The sequence below is a fragment of the Athene cunicularia genome (assembly GCF_003259725.1).
Source record: "Athene cunicularia isolate RWA chromosome 14 unlocalized genomic scaffold, athCun1 chr14_part1, whole genome shotgun sequence".
NCBI lineage: Eukaryota > Metazoa > Chordata > Aves > Strigiformes > Strigidae > Athene > Athene cunicularia.
The window spans coordinates 10,871,390-10,888,799 of NW_020799118.1; the positions used below are offsets into that span (position 1 = coordinate 10,871,390).

At 39.4% G+C, this 17,410-nt stretch overlaps 1 protein-coding gene across 1 annotated transcript in view; it reads right to left on the reverse strand.

Annotated features, from left to right (window-relative positions):
• The window catches only part of CARD11 (caspase recruitment domain family member 11), a 46,671-nt gene extending 29,463 nt beyond the window's left edge, over window positions 1-17,208 (reverse strand). Inside the window, exon 1 of the mRNA XM_026859247.1 lies at window positions 16,938-17,208. Coding sequence (XP_026715048.1) covers window positions 16,938-16,950 — 13 coding nt within the window. The 5' untranslated portion in view covers window positions 16,951-17,208. The remainder of the gene's footprint in view (window positions 1-16,937) is intronic.
• Between the last annotated feature and the right edge of the window lie 202 nt (window positions 17,209-17,410).

Genomic DNA, 17,410 nt, shown 5'->3' on the forward strand with positions numbered 1-17,410 from the left:
AGTTTCAACAAAATATAAAAGAAAAATCTGGAGTAAGCGATACCAAAGTAACAGAAGAGCAGTAAGCTTTAAACACAAAATAGGATTATTTCCGCACAGAAGTATTCTGTTAAATTCCGTTGAGGCAATCTTCCAGTTACACACAAGCTACAAACCCCCCCCAAAACACCAGGAGACTTGCAAGGCTTCAATGAGGTAACACTACGTCTTCAGTGAATCCAGATGATAGACACAGTCATAAATACTACTCCCGTTTTCTGAACAGAAGACAGACAGAGGTAACCAAAACAAACTCCCTATCTGGCTAAAAGAGCTCTGGAGGCATATTCATCTAGCTACGACAAGCAGAAGAGGGAAAGAAAATTGCCCTCATTTTCATAACTATTAAATCAACAACCAAGTGAGTGAAAAAGAAATGAAGAATTGTATCATGTTACTCTTACTCAGTATCTTTGCTCTATGAAAAAAAAAAAAACAAAACAAACAACCAAGCAACAGAATAAATCAGAGATTTGTCTCTAATCACTAGTCCTGTCCTAACAGAAGAGGCCCGGAAGAATTAATACTAGAGGAACTCTTTTTAATTATCTCTCCCTCTGCCTTTATTTACTCCCCTAAGAACAGATCCATATAAAACTCCACCTCAGAAAAAAAGAAAGGGTAATGCATAAATAAAGCACAGATCAATTCTTAGTATTGTTAGCCAGTACACCCAGTGGTTTGTTTAGTATCACTTAAACCAGAAAACACTGTATACAACAAAGATACACGTTTGTCAATATTGCAGGATAATATTCCTTAAGAGCTGAACAATCCTTGCACTGAATTCCACACTTAGTACAGTCTGTCTGCTTTTGAAACAACATATGAAATTCTATAAAATACCTATCACTTTTTGGAGGAAACCACTATTTACGAATCAAGAATGTTGTTTTGCCCAATGAAATATTGTCCCGAAAGACCTTAATCAGTGCAGTAATACTTATTAGGATCCTGTAATCATCTCTGTTTCATAAAGGCTGAGATCTATGCTTTCCCATTTTGCACTCCATCTGGTGAGAATACCTGAAGTCTACGTCTTCCTCAAGTCCGCCAGCTTTAGAACTTCAGAGCTCTTATCAACTTATCACACAGGAAGGAAATGACTAATTTTGTCTCAATAGCAAACCGACAGCAGATTGTGTTACCTTGAACATCCAACATCCAATCAGATCTGGTTGGAGAACATATATTATCAATAATAACAAAGAAAATGGAAAAATCTTCCTCTACAAATAGCTTAAATGACCTTTTGATGACTTTGTCATTTTTCTATGTGTCACTGTTTTCTATATACAGTGAAGATGCTTCTAGCTCCCTCAGTGACATACCATCTAAGCACTACTGATGGAGGAGCTAATTCAGAGGGTGGATTCATCTCACCGAGTTGAATTACGCATCTAGTTTAACTTTAAAATCTAGTTCCTCTCCAGCAAATGGAAAATTGTCTGTTCTATGGAAAATGGTCTACCTTAGAATGCCCTCTAAAGATTGGTTTCTAGCCACTGCTAGGTGCTGAGGTCCCCTTTAGGGTTAATGGAGAGAGAACTGTCCCTTCTGATGGCTATGTCTACACTGGTGATTAGATGGATATTATTCTGTTTTCCCATATTGTTTAAGAATCTGATACCCAGATTTCAGAAACTGTCAGTAGTACCATTATGAAATGATAATATATGTGAGAGTAAATGAGAACTGAGAGGTGAGAAATGAGAGATGGAAAAAAAAAACCCAAAACCTGAAGAGGAGAAAGATGAGATTTGGGGATGAAAAATAGTGAGGTCAAGGGAAAACGAAATATAAAAAGGAAACAGGAAAAGAAAAAGAAAGTTAGAAAAAGGGGAACTCAACAGAATGGAAGTGAGGAACAGAAGTGAGATACAGATGAGAACAGGAAAGGCCTTAGTAAAGGCAAGGGGAAAGAATGTGGGGTGTAAAGCAAATGAAGGGATAAACAGGGAAGGCCCTGCCACAGTTCCTGACACATTAGAAATTAGTGTTAGTTCTAGGCATGCAAATCAAGATAATGGCACAATAATTTAAATAAATAATTTACCACAGGAATTTAGTACATCTATTTTAAAGGATTTGCAAAGTAGCAGTGGAGAGCTGAAAGCCTGACATTTAATAAATGCTTTAATCTACACATCCTCCATCCTGTTAGGCATGATGATGAGGAAGACAACAGAAATCACTGTGCTAACGTAGTACAAATGTGTTTATATAGCTGGCCCTTTTTTCTTGAGCGCAGCATTAGCTACTGACAGGAGCATTTCAACTGATGTCTGCTAAAAGCCAAAATCTTAAAAAGAAGCTGTCATCCTCAGGCTGTGAAGGCTCATGAGAATGCTGGTCCAACAAATGCTTCAGAAGTCATTACTAGGTCCCAGGTTAAATTTTTTCTTGAGACTGACTCACTCTGTTTTTACAATTGATAATGAGACTCTCACTAGCTTAGGAGAAGAAGGAGGCACAGCTGGGGGCAAATGTATAGTCCTGTGTGATTAGGAGGAGCCCTTAATGAAAAATTCAAGTTGCCCAAACATGCAAATGGGTTTGATGATCATAGGTTAGGTCCCAGTAAACGTGTGCTCACATTACAAACACCAGCACATTCCCTGGAACAGAGAGCCAGTGCTCAGTAAGGGATCTGCACAGACCGAGCTACATCAGAACCTGGTAAGGACAAAGATTCATTAGCTGATAGATACAGATGAAACTGGCATAGCCCTTACACAGATAGTTATTAACTCATTAGTGTTATTAACACTTCTATTAATACAAGTCACAGAACAGGACAGAAGCTTATTTCTGCCATACAAAACTGCTGCTTAGTCTGTTTGTTTAAAAAATTGACGCTTACGTTACACAAATTTTTAAAAATAACAGAAAACACACTCAGAGAACATCTTCCATGCAGTCATAATGATTTCTGTACGTGATACTCTCATCCCCAAACAGTCAGAGGATAACTCAGAACACATTAGATGGGAGGACTGCACTCTAGTTTAACAACCTCTAAATTCAGCAACAACTGACAGTAGATGCGTAGGTCATTATTTCAACAGAAAAGGTTACAATTTGAATCCTGAATACTGTCAGATAATCTTCCTGTAATTCACCATTGCCCAAGAAAATTTGAAAACAGTAGTTCTTATAGCAAGCTTGTAAGACAAAAACCTGTATTAAGAATCCTACAGTTAGTCATAATACACAAAATATAAAGAATGAACAAGATGCCAACTCTCATAACCCTCATTTAAAGATCAGCCTTAAAAAACAATACCACTCCAAGCACATGAAAATAACCCACACGCAAACTGTTTAATGCATTGTACCAGCAGCATGCATTCATTGTGATGAGAATACAATGCAGTTAAATATCTTAAATGTGCTATGCAAAGGTATAATAGCTCCCCACTTAATTCTGTGAAGGCTCTCCATTCATTTTTAGCTCCTAATCGCTAACAGTATATTCTGTTGGATCAAACACTGTCCAGTCTCTGAGGGTGATGACAGCTATGATTCACATATACATTTTGTTCATCTTATGTAAACGCACAGCTTCATGTAGATAGAACAGATATCTATACCTTATTCCATTTTGTGATCTCTTTGTAACTATTACTTTAAAATAGACTTTAATTTTAAAGAACAGACTTGCACATACTAGTTTGACTGAGGCTTGAAGAATGACATACAAGCCTTACATAACAAATACCTGTACTCTTTCCACCTCAACATCACTGGAAGAACTAAGTTTCACTCCTAGTTGCAGACTGCCATAGTCCGTGATGTTCTACTCATTGACAAAATCCTCTGTCCTCGTAAGTTTGTTTAAAGCTGCATGAACGGCTCAGCCATTAGAGCACAAAACAGACATAGGACAACGGGATGTCATTTGATAAGAAAAAGTCTACAACAGATCACAAGCAGCCTGGCCTAGGAAGGACAAAACCTCACCAAGAATCGGAAGGAGCTCGCTATTTTTCTGCTGGAAATTAGAATTCTCCTTTCACATGGCGATGGTTTTACTTGTTTTATGAATAGATTTTTCCCACTTATGCTTTCTGGTCACCTCCTCTTGTTTTTGTTCTGTGTCCTCTCTTCTTGTACCAGTGTCACAGGACTGTGTCACGTAGCACCGGAAACATACACCCACCATCCTCTCTCTCAAACTTAGAGTCTATATATAGTAGGTAGAAAGGTTCTGGGGGCTGCCTTACTTCCCTTTTCTTCTGAACAGAGGTTGTGGGTAACTTTCAAATATAACACTATTGCAGAGGAAAGTTTCATAGCCACAGAGAGCTGTGTGCTCTGCGAGGAGGAAAGACCTGAGGAGTGCCTCACACAGGTCCTCCTTTCCTGAGATAATACAGCTGCAGTTCATTAACAATTCTTTGTCACCAAAGAAGCCTTGCTGTAAAGCCTGCAATTAAGAGCAGGAAAGCAATCTCTGGAAAACAGAGAGACGATTCACTTTCCGTTCCTACGGGAGAGCTCCTTTAAGCCACTTCTATAGCAATTTAAAGCAAAACTTGACTGATTCTTTACTTAGCAGGACTGTACTTTATTTCTGTAAGTGGTAACCTCTCCATGACCTTGTCTTGCTGTCTTGGGGAAGAGATAATCCAAATACTCAGCAATTCTATATTTCTTCAAAGCATTGCAAGGCAGAATTAGCATCTTCTGTTGCTTTCTCCATAACTAAGTCCATTGCTCTGATGATACAGAAAAAAATGCTGTAAAGCTTTTGTGTGGAAAACTTATCCCAGAAGAATTAACTAACTATAGGAAGAGACTAAACTCTGGTCTCATCAGGAAGCTCTGGCCAGTTCAGTTTATAGTTAACATGTATTTTTTGAAAAGACCAAAGAAGCAAAGTGCTAAACCAGCAAGAAATCTGACCGGCTGTCTTCACCTGAGTGTGGTTCTTGAGAATGAGTCAACATAAGGACAAGTATGAGAATTTTACTGAATTCCTGAATTCTCTGCTGACCGTGGAAATAAATATTTGTGAAAATAGCAACTGATGCCAGACCTACACTCCGTCTGTGAGCATCCCGGTCTTTAAGCATGGGCAGCTGCTGTTAAAACATCATCCACATACAGTATTACAAAAGCGAGATTTGCAGGGTTATGTGCATCCAAATCCTGATCTTTAGAAGATGTTTAACAGCACAAAGAGTAGCAGCCAAGTAAAAGTCAGTGGAAGTTTTGTTTTAGTCTCCTAACTTATGCCTCAAAGCATAACAATTCTCTATGTGCTATCTGCATTAGCTGTACCTCATAGTATAAAGTATCACAAGCTAACAACAAAAGCATTTGCAAAATGTGCAGAGAAGCCTTTAAATGCAGTGTTATATTTGTGTATGAAGTGAGGTTACATGCAATACGAGCACTAGCGAATGGCTCCCACACGTGAGGATTGATTTCCCCTATTTCTCATTCCTACTCAAGGGCACAACTCGTAATTAGGGTCAGCTTTTCAAAGAATGTAGATGGCATTTAGGCATCAAAATAAATGGCCAGATTTTTGCAAGACTTGCCTCAGAGTGTGGGATAAGATAGCATTATGAATCACAGAGCTGCTGAGTGTTGAGCACTTTTAAAAATCGGGTCTTTCTTACATGCTTAAATTGAAGCTGAGCTGTTTCAACAATTGGAGCATTCTTCAAATGCTAAGTATTTGAAAAATGGGCCTTTAAAACTTTGTGAGGTGCTAATTTTTACATGAATAGGAAACTGCTCTATATAATACCTATAAATCTGGCTGGCAGCAGTATTTAAATAGTTTCTGATGCCCCAGTATTGTATAAACTCTCCACTAGTACCCATAGAGCAGGGAATAGGGCAGGCACTGCGTGTCAGTGCTTACCTGTGTTAATTCTAACCTTTCTGAATCCATGAAATACATATTTTGCTAGCTAACAGGTGATGGTAAACACTGCTGATGCATCAATCTCTTTTCAGCATATTGTCTCCAACTACATTTGGTATTTTAAGAATTAGATGAAATTTTAAGCTTTGAACCCTCAGAGACATAATAAAAGAAGGTTATTTTCTACAAGACTAACAATATTTCTTTCTATGAGGAACAAAAACAAGATTATTTTTCTTATGCTCAAAAATTAATACAGTGTAGAAACTATATGAGGTTTTAGATTAAACTCTCCTTCCATCATCATTTGCTATATTTATCTTTTTTTCCAAAGCCGGTACGTTCAGCCTTGCAGACTCTATACTGCTGACTCAGCTAACTGAGACAAAACTCATAAAAATCTATTTTAAAAAGGTCCAATGATTTTATTTTCTAATCGTAAATATGAAATTTAATTAGCATCTCATTGCTAACGAAGTCACCATGGAAGACAAGACTGAGGAATTAGGCACAGGGGTGGAACGTCAAGTGTAAAACAAAGCAACTGCTATGCAGGAGCCAGTTTAACTCCTGCTGTCTTCCACTCAGGTTTCAGATCTTTTAAGAATTATGTGCTACATTCACATTTCCTTCTTTGATGGCAAGGCCCTTCTATGGCAGTTAATTACTCTAGCATGGTATAGCACCATGTGAAATACAAAATAACAACAGATAAGGTTCAGTCTGAATTAGAAACAGGAGCAAGACAGAGCAAGTTGGATCTGAATTCAAAATCCTATTTTGTCGTAAGCTACCCAGGTCAGTAAGTGTTTCAAATCCTATACAAACAATACACTCATCAGCTGAGAAAAGATCTCACAGTATTCTCCAGGGTACTGCAAACATCAGAAAGATTAAAGGAATTTTTTTAAAGGAAGCATATGGAAGCATAAAAAGCCTCTTTAAAATAGGAAATGTGACCAGCCTTTTCATTATTAGCATTCCTAGAATATGTCCTAGGCTGACATCAACACTGAGGTTGGCATTACTGGGTGAAATTCTGTCTACTGTAAGTCACCTCTACCATCTTCTCTCTGGAGTTCTTGAGAGGACAAGAGCTCTCCATCTGCCTTTGCCCACCCATGCCTGCATGAGAGGGTTACGCGAGTACATTCTCCTGCACAGCAACACAGAGGGTGATCCGAGATGAAGGCAGTGACAGGTGTTCTGCTACTCTTGCTCCACGAGGTGCCCCGGTGAGGGAGCACACAATACAGAACATCACAGAAGAGAGGACTCGGTGAGAAGTGGGCAAGTACCGTGGGAGAGCTCTGAAAGGGCTGATGAACTACAATAACCACAAAACTGTACTTTCTCCTTGTACTCACGCTGAAATTGTTCATAGCAAGTTAGTGTGGGAGGAAGTGTTTACAGGACCTGTCCTGAGAGCAAGTAATTGCTAATAATTCCTGGATTGCTATAAAAGCTTTTGGAGTAACTCCGAGTGGGCATGCCCCTTGGTTGTTCTCAATGACAACATTGTCTAGGGTAAAAAGGGCTTTTAACCCTTTTTTGATTAGTTATGGGTGGGCAACTTTTTAATTCTTGCAGACTTCCCTTGAAAGGTGGAAACATCCAAGAATGTGGTTGCAGCATTACTGCTGTTCAGCGTGACAAAAGCTCTCCTTCATTATCACTGATGGAAAGCAGAAGTTAGACATCAAGCCCTGTTCTATGTAGTAAGGCAAGAGCAATTTGGGGACAGTAAAGTTTTCTTCGATGCCGTCGGACTAATTTTCTCTTGACCATCTCATAATGCTTTAAAAGTACTGTTCAGTTTTCAGGGCAGCTACCAAAGAGTACTGCAGGATTTTCATACCAGCTGTAAGGCTCAGCAGACAGAGTGGGTAAGTGATGCCCATGTATCCACATTGCCAAAACCAAGGGCACAGGCTATGGATCCTGATGACGAGCTGTCCTGCTATACCTAGAGCACCTCCCTCCATCTCTCATCTGGAAGCCTCCTAGTAGAAGCAACAGTCTATATTCTGATGAAAAACAGCAAGAAGCCCCTTTAGGAGCAGTTAATTTTCTAGATTTAATCTTCACTTTCCTCCATGCATACAGCAGGAAAAATGTTGGCTCCGAGAAAGTGAAAATAAGGAAGGAGAACCATATACCTCATTTTGACATCCTGACCATTTATTTCCCCCAGAATTAGCCCTTCTGTCCTAGTATCCCTGCCTGCTTGGAAGTAAAGGAAGCTGTGAGAATGAAGACTGATATTTCACCTTTCTAGTATTTGTGTTCTTTGTCTTTTAAAATATATTTAATATATATAAAAATAGTGGAAAAATTTGCCAAAAGATCCCAATATACCTACGTCCTGTTGTCAAAAGTGATAAAAATACACAGGAGTTTGTGTTCTCATTAACAGATATGGGATTAAGGATGAAGTTCTGACAACTTTTGGAGTTTAACAACTTTTAGAAGTCATAAGAAGAGTCCTTAGCCTAATTCTGGCTGCTCATTCCTGCTTCTCAATGAGGGGAGGTGGTCCCATGAAGAAAAAAAATATTTTTTTTGCATTGTTAAGATTCAGCTGGAGCAGCTTTTTTATCCAACTCAACACGTTACTCTAAAAATGCTTGTGTCAACAGGGCAGAGAAGGTAGAGCAAAAGCAGCAAGTGGCCAAAGCCAGGTCTTCATCAGCGTTGCCACTAGATGCGTAACTACAGTCTCAGAGGCTGAAGCTGCTCAGGCATTTTTGGAATGCTGTCCCACACAACTCAATGCCTCAGCAGTTGCAGTGGATGTGAATGAAGAACAGAGATACTGATATATTCAGACAATACTTCCTAGTGCCATTCCAAAAATTCAACAATTTTTTAATCACTAGAAATAAAAGTCTTACCAGAAAAATAAAATTCAGCAAGGTTTTAAAATAAAATTTGTCAAAGCTTTAATTGTAATGAGTTGAAATCGGACCTAAAAAAAAAAAGAAAAAAAGAATGTCTTTTAAAAATAGAATTTTGCCTCTCGCTCTCCTGTGATAACATTTACTCAAAATGCGAGGCCAAAAATATCAACAGTTTCTACCAATTTTTATTTTGCCTGGCTTCGTATATATCAGGACAATTTTACATTGCTGTTACACTATCATTTATTTGCAATAGCAAGCAGTCACAACCCTGAGATATTAATGTCAAGACTGACTTGGGAAACTCTGGACATTTTATTAGCAGTTGTGCTGATGAGGTGAATGGCAGAGCTGAGGTGAGCTGAGTGAGGACTATCAGCTTTCTTCAAACAACTGATATGCACAGTCCCTGCTATCTTCAGGGGAGTGGTGATGTTCGTCTCTGTAAATCAGACCTATCCCAGTTCAAGTTCCCAGAATAACTTTTTGTTTCTTTCTAATATTTACAATGACACTCACCCTAGCAAGAAAAAAAAAGGTATTTAACTTTCTCACTTCACAGTTTGGGGATCTGAAATGGATAATTCTGGTAAAGCATATTTTTAAAGAATAAATAAGTTTACAGCAATAGCCATATGTTCCTGTTGGATTCTCATCTGCAAACTTTTAGCACTCAGCCAAAAATATTGCTGTTCCTTTTCAGGACAGAACGGTCCAGCTGGTGGCTCGTAACCCACATCCAACCATCAGAAGGCATTTATTCAGTTCACTGTGCTTTTCTCTGGAGGAAATAAGGGTTGCTGGCTTGGGCAGCAGACAGCTGTATGTCTCCTCTTGGACTTGTGTACGGCCAAATTCATGGCAGAACTTCTGGTCTGGGACTATGGAGTTTGCTGCCTCCATGTGAGGGCCGGAGGAAGGTGGGAAGTAACCCACTTCTAGGTATGTAGAGCGTAATACAGAATGCCAGGATGTGGCATTGCACAGCCCACAGAGTCTGATGCTCTGATTTGACTCTACATGCAGGACCAGAGGATCAATTTTGGACCACGCTGTCTGAAAAACAGCACAACCTGAACAACCTGTACTACTACAGCCAGCTGTATGTGCTAAGCATTCTCCACAAGAGAAATGAAATGGAAGAATCTCCCAGATGAAAATATGACTTTGCCAACGAGGTCTAGAAACCTTGCTAAAGCAAAATGGCCTATCTCTGCCTTCCCTATGATTTTTTATTTTTAATTTGCTGTGCTTGATACATTGATTCATTTCCCTTGGGATCAGTCACAAACCAGAGGTGACAGATACCTTCAGTTCTGCAGTATGCTGTATAGAGAGAAGATTGTTAGTTATCTTCTCTCACCTAAAACTACCGTATATGGGATGGTAATCAGTATCAGAGAGGAAGAGGAAAGGAGGTATTACACAAGACAAGTGAAGCAAGTCTGACAAATGGGTCAGATTGAAGGTAGAGAAGACTTGGGAAGTCCTGTGAGGACCAAAATAACAGTAACAAAGCACACTCTGCCTTTTCTCATGTTCTTTCCTCACAGTAGCTGGATGCTGAATTTATCTTTACTGTTCCAGTCCCTTTGTGCTGAGACTCGACTTAGATCTGTGCTGATGGCATTAGCTATTTAGTAAGTTTGCATCTAATATTTCTAATACTATCCTGCTCAAATAGCTTTAGATTTATGTGCTATTATCATGTCATAAGGATGCAGTTGCAATGAGTTTGCTTTTCTCTGCATTGCAGAAAGTTCTACCAGGAGACTATCACTAAAATTACAGCCTTCAAAGTGGCATTCAAATTTCTGACCATTTCTGTCTTAGACCTAGCATTTCCAACTGTTCTTTGCAGGTGAAAAAGTTCAGTCCTTCCTGATACTGTATTCTCACCAGGCTTCTAAAGTAACTATGATGTCAGACACTGCTCTCCCAGGTGTGCAACCCTAGTTGTTCAGTGATGTTGCTGTCAATAGCATTTAATCCAGCAAAACTGCCGGGATACTGCTCTCACTATGCATATGGGCAAGTCACAAAACCAGCATTCCGTAGTGCAACACTCCATATGAAAATGCCCAAGTACCACTTTTCCTTCAAACGACAAACTTGCAGATTTAAAAAAAAAAACCAAACCCCAAAACAAAAACAACCTGATTCAGTGTTTCCAGCCTTACAGGAAGTGTAGTACTACTTCAATTTTTTCTAACAACTAAAGCAGAAGAAAAACATACTCTTTTCTGTCCTAACACAAGAGTTTAAATATTTTTTGTTTCACACAGCACTGATAGATTTCATGGCATAAATTGCAAAAATGAGAGAATAATAGACCAAAGGAAATTAAACCTGCTACAACAAAACATGTTAGTCTTGGGTCTTCCTGAAAAATATGTAACTGGAAATACAGGAGTATGTTACTGGAAGGATGAAACACACCCAAAATCTTCTTAATCAATTAAACATTGAGACTTACTCTGACTTGTTGTGGCACGAACTGTCAGGGAAGACTAGCAGTGTAGTTGCAGATAAGAGTCTTGAGCTGCTTTTTGTGTTTGTTTTTTGTTTTTTTTTTTTTTACCAGGAGAAAATCAGCTCAGTGCTAGTAAAGAAGCTGGAAAAAGCTTATGGAATTTTCTATTTCAGTCAGTGCAAGTCGTCAGTGAAATGGGTTTGATGATCTCACTAACTACATCATTATAAACTACAAAAAACATCTGGAATGGCAACTACCTTGACATGGCACTTGGAGACATGGTTTAGTGTTGGATTTGGTAGTGTTAGGTTAATGGTTGGACTCAAAGATCTTAAGCATCTTTTCCAACCTACAAGATTCTATGATTCAGAAAAAGCCAAGAAATAGAGATGCAGGCTGAAGCTGCTGGATAGATACTGTGACTTCTTGTAAAAGACTGGGATGCAACAGTGGACTTTGGAGAGGATCCATGCAAAACTGCAGCCAGGGAGGAAACGTTCTTTTACACACAGCCTTCATGTAACAGACCAGTTTGGTCAGTGAATGGTAAATGTCAGTGGTATTTTAATTGAGATGTTAAAAGCCAAAAGCCTTCAAATGATCTTATAAATGTGATAATTTTTCAGTTCATGATCAAGGAGAAGAAATTCGATCACCAGTTGCACTGTAGTTTGGAAATGAAGTGTATTTGGTGTAATTTTTAGAAAAAGAATTGAAGCACCCTTCAGGTGTTTTCTCAGTTTGCTCAGGATTCATAATTCACAGAGGGGAACATTTGAAAAGTTTCTTTATTGGTATTTGAAACCCTGGAGGAACTTACTTTTGTGCTCAAATACATTAAATGTGTGTAATAACCTATTAAGCATACTTATACTGGTTTTAAGAATGGGCACAGATAGATTAGAAATGTTTATACACATATAGAGCTGTAAAAAATGAAGTGGAAACAATCCATTAATTTAAACTGCTAATGATAACCATATATGTACTGCAAGCATACAGCTGCTTCTGCATTCAAATGGAAGAAAATCCTTATCCCATTTTAAATAGAAACCCCATGTTAAATTTACTCTTCAGAGCCTCAATTACAACCTGAGGAAAATTTGGCAGCAAACAACCAGCGCTCAGGAGGCCAGTGGGAATCCTTTCATTGGTTACACTGAAGCTGTATTCCTCCCCTGAACTACAATAACCTGGGCTGACTGTTAGACTTAGGCAAAAACCAGGTATATCTGTGTAAGGTGAAACTGGCCTCAGGGACCAGAACAAACATCTCTGTTAATACTACACAGTTACCTTACAGAGACAAATTCACTGAGACAACAATTACCACATATAATATCACATACACAGCTGTATATACTTTTATCCTTTTGACAAAACCAGGATGTTATAGCATTTCATTTGACATTTGCGGTAGATTTCCAGTGAGATTTGACAAATTTTTCTTTCCTCTTGAGCTGCTAAACAGATTCACTGAAGTAGACAGCATTAGAAAGTAATGCCCCATCCAGCACTGAAGATAAAATAGGTTTTGCAGGACTAACGTAACAAGAATATTCCCCTCACTACACACTCAGCAGTGATAGCAGACAATGCACAACACGTTGCCAATTTTTGGTGCTATTAGTAATGTACTTTTATGAGCTGTGAAAAAGAACCCTGTGTGTTTGCCTTTTGTATAAAAAAAGTACAAAAGCTGCTGGTAAAATGTTAAATGCACCCCCTGTAGATCATTAAGCATGTGAATTCATGGTACTCACAAACTATCACCACTCCTAGGGCCCAAATATTTGGCAGAAGATTATGAAGGAAGGGAAGTGTTCAAAATCAAAGTTCAGGAAAGACCTTTTACTAAAGTCAATATGAAAACCTCCAGCCAAGGAGTAATCCACTGCCCACAGCTAGGACACACCATGACGGGGTATATGGCAGATCTGCTGTTTTGTCAAATCGCACTTTAAACAGACTGGCACTGTATTCTTCTTTTGCCTGAGAGGAGCAAAAGTGAGAGGGTAATATAGGGAGAGAATACTGACTAAAGAAGTAGAGAGAAAGAAGCTTTTATCACTCGTTGGATGTGTGCCATAGAGACCAATTATATACATTTGACAGCAACCATTATAATTCCAGAGTCCTTGAACAAATCACAAGCAGAAAGGTTACCTTCCTGAAAATGTTCATTGCCATTAAATAACTGACCCAGACTAGAGGGTGAAGGCAGCACTTAAGAGAGAGTTTGGGGGAAGGGAGGAGATGGAGAATCTTATTACATGTACACCTGCAAAAAACCCATCATTTGTTCTGAAAAAGGAATTGCAGATTCACTGCAGATACTGTGTTCTCAGCAAAGTGGACAGAGTTCTGAGAATGCAAATCCTACAGCCACAGTGACAAAACAGCCAAGACAAAAATAATTTCTCGCTGATATCAGTGGCAAAACTTGACTAAACGTGATGAGGTTTATGGTTTTACCCTCCAGTTTCAAAATCACAAGTCCTGGTCCCTTATTCCTTGTTCTTTTAAATTTAGATTGCTATGGAGGCTACTTACAAAGAAAGCTGACACAGGTCAAATTCCACCATCAGTTACACAACCTTAATGACCACATCTAAGCAAAACATTCGTATTTCATGAAACATGCATTTCAATATCAAAGAGAGAGTTGAGAGAGTTGAGACATCAGCTAAAAAGCGGTAGTTTGTTCTCTCTCAATAATAGAAGCGTAATATTGGGAGAAATAAGAATCTCTAAATTTCATCCTCCTTGAGCAATCATTCCAAGTATCTGATTAAAAATTTCACCAAGCAACAGTATATAAACCAAGGTCATTTGGTACATCACATTCAGATTTCTTCAGCATATCCCGGTTATTTGGGATGCGCTCTTCTAGAGAAGGTTCAAACTGCCTTTAATTTTAGCAGATACATGCAGTCCAATGGTTCTCTTTTCACTCATATTGAAAGTTTCTTTTTCTCCTCATTCAAAGTCAAATCTAACTGGAAGTTAACTATGTAAGAACTGGGAGTCAAACATGTGGTCCTGAACTTCCATTCTGGTGCTGTCCTTCTCAATATAGCAGTTTGCTGGGTAGAATGGAAAGTTTCTAGGCTCTTTCCAGCTGAAATTTTTCCTCTGCCAGACACATGACTCAATAAATTAGACACACACGAGAATTTCTGGCTCCAGGTTCCCTTGCAACTGTCACAACCCAGCTTTGACAATACTCATTTTAAACTCAACATACAGCAAACTATCATGATGAAAAAGGAGGGTGGGAGAGAGAGAAGAGAGATGTTGTCTCAGCCGATTTATTTCTGGGGGACATCAAGGCCTTACAGAAAGAACCAGTAATGGGGGCACAGAACACTGAAAAAACAAAGCACAAAATCACCATATGAGTTTTGCAGAATGACTAAAAGGAACACAAGTACTTTTCACATCACAAGATGAGTTGTAACAAGGTAAGAAAGAGTCATATTAGACCTGTATGTATAAAATGAGCATCTCTTATTTTCTTGTTCTAGTCTTGTAGGCTTTTGTAAGATCCACAAGACAAAGGTATTTTAATGTACCTGCTTCTGTATTCAGAAGAGAATGCTCACGGCTCAGAGGCCACAGTTTGCTAGCTCTGAATCAGAAAGGATATATTATAATTGCAAACATAAAATTTAAACTCCTTTCACTCATAAGGAGATGGACAATTTGAGAGAGCAGGACAGATTGCTAAGAGAATTCTCCCACATAATAATTCTCTTATTAATTCAGCTGAGTTTAATAAGTGATCCTTATTCAAGTCCCCAAAAGCCCACATCAGAACATCCCTAGAAATAAATCTTCAGTCACAATAGTCCTGCTTAGGAAGGTGAGGCTAAAAGTCTTCATCAAAGAAAAGTACTTATTTGTCATATCTGGTTCGAATCTTACAAACTTAAGCAAGGAATAATACCAGATATTGTCCTAGGGTGCAGTTTTTAGTTATGCCTGATCTTGGTGACTCACCAATATATGAGCTGTTTCTAGATCCTAGGAGCAAAGTTACTCCCACTAGAGCATTAGAGTTGAGAACCTCTACCTCTGAGATTGGGAATCCCACAGGAACCAACAGTACAAAAATTATTCCAGCATCAGACCAGAAGTTGTGGTGCGGGTCAGGAAATTTAAAACTTTATTAAGTTTAGTAAAAAGGCTTATGATCAACTGGAACTACTTTTATAGCTTTCCAAAGACATTTTGTATCCTGCTCTCTCATTTTGTCATCTACCTTCAGTCCCATCACAAAGCTCTTACTCTGTGCAGCCTGTATATTCTGCAAAGGAAAGAGGAGCTGAGAGACTGCAATACTTCCTCCAGTTCCCCTACAGGAACTCTGTGGGGATGCTAAGACAGCAGAGAGTAAGACCATCTGCATCAGTAGTTCCTCCCAGTATGAATGCACCATCAAGATAAAAACAGATAGAGAAACCTGGTGGAGGGTTGTGGTAAGGATTTAGGAAGGAGTGGGATGATAGAAAGAGAAGGGATCGAATATACAAAGTCAGGGCAGGCTGTATTTGTGAGTGGAGAGGAAGCTACGGTGTGTTATAGGTGTTAGAAAATTCTGTTTGAGACAGAAAGAAACAGACAGGATGACAGCGGTTATTTGTTGTGAATGTCTAAATATGAGTCTGAGAATTGGAAGGAAACTGTGCAAGAGTCTTGTACCTTGGGATGCATACCCAAACCTGTAAATATGCAAAACCTGCACATGTACATGAAAGACACAGACAGGAAAGCAGCCTGTGTGTGCGAGGACAATCCAGTGGAGAGGCAACACCACTTGCGTGCAAAATTAACTTTGCAGAGCAGCAAGTGTACTGTGTGCATGAGAAAGCGGATGGAGCGGGAAGTAGAAATGCATCTGAGAAGCTGGAGGAGCACTGGGAAAGGGGAACACAAGACAGAGAGGGAACTGACAGAGGGGAAGGAGAGAAAGATTAAGAAGAACATGGGGGAGGATGTACAGTCTATTGCACAGGCAAGAAAGAGAAGGCGGAGGGAAAGGAAAGGAACGAACAAGGGGAACATTTGTCACACAGAAAATATGCTTGATGAAAAATAGACATAAAAAGATGGTGAAAAAGATAGTAAGGGATACATTAGGGTCGAGAAAATAATAAAGGAAGTGAGAAGAACAAATTAAAAGCGAAAAAAAAAAACCCAAAACCAAAGAAGAAATATTTTATTAGTTAACAGAAAGCATAAGTCCCCAGAGAAGAGATTTAAAGAAAAGGCTAAGGCACAACACACTATGGGTAGAACCAGAAATTCCTTGGAGACCAGTGCTGCTGATCACTCCTTTCATCTCCCCTCTCCAGACCTCCATTTCAACTTTCCTTCTCAGCTCACACTCTGTAAGAAGACGTCTGCACCTCCAGCCACAGCCTGTTTATCTCACTGAACCCTGAGCTCCAGTATCCCCGCATGCAACGTACCAGGAGACCTGCTGAGGGCAAGGAAGGCGCGAACGCTGTTGTTTTCAAAGAAACACACTCTTGAAAATGAACACAAAAAAGGTGAAAGTGGAACTTGTAGTGATTAGAGTCAAGTGCTGTCCTAGCCAGCAGTGAGGTGGAGCTGATTTGACAGCTGCTTTCCTTACCTTGGGTGCTCATGAGTGACCGGGCTGTCTTGCTGCAGCTGCTGCAGGCGGAACCTCCCTATGTCGCCTCCATGCAATTGTCTGTGTCTCTCCAGGAGTCTTGGAGAGGTTATTTGTGCTCTGCAGCTGTTGAAAAGTATAGGAAACACAAGGAGCAAAACACCCCGTGGCCCCTAAAGTGCCAAAAGTTTAGGGAAAATCAGGAATGAAGGAAGCGAGTGCACTGGTGTCAGAGTGAGCAAAGAGCGACACAGAAAGTGAGAAAAAGTGTGTCAGAGGCTGGGAGGGGCGGAGAAGGAAAATGCAAAGATCTAACAGGAAACCAGACTATAAATCTGATTAGGGTTTTAAAAAAACATATTTCTGCTCCCCAGTGATACAGCCTGTTTGCAAATGACTCTGCATGCAGGTGACAGCAGAGCCCTGCAGTATCACTGTAAGCAAATAAAGAGGCACTTTTGCCCCTTCCCCAG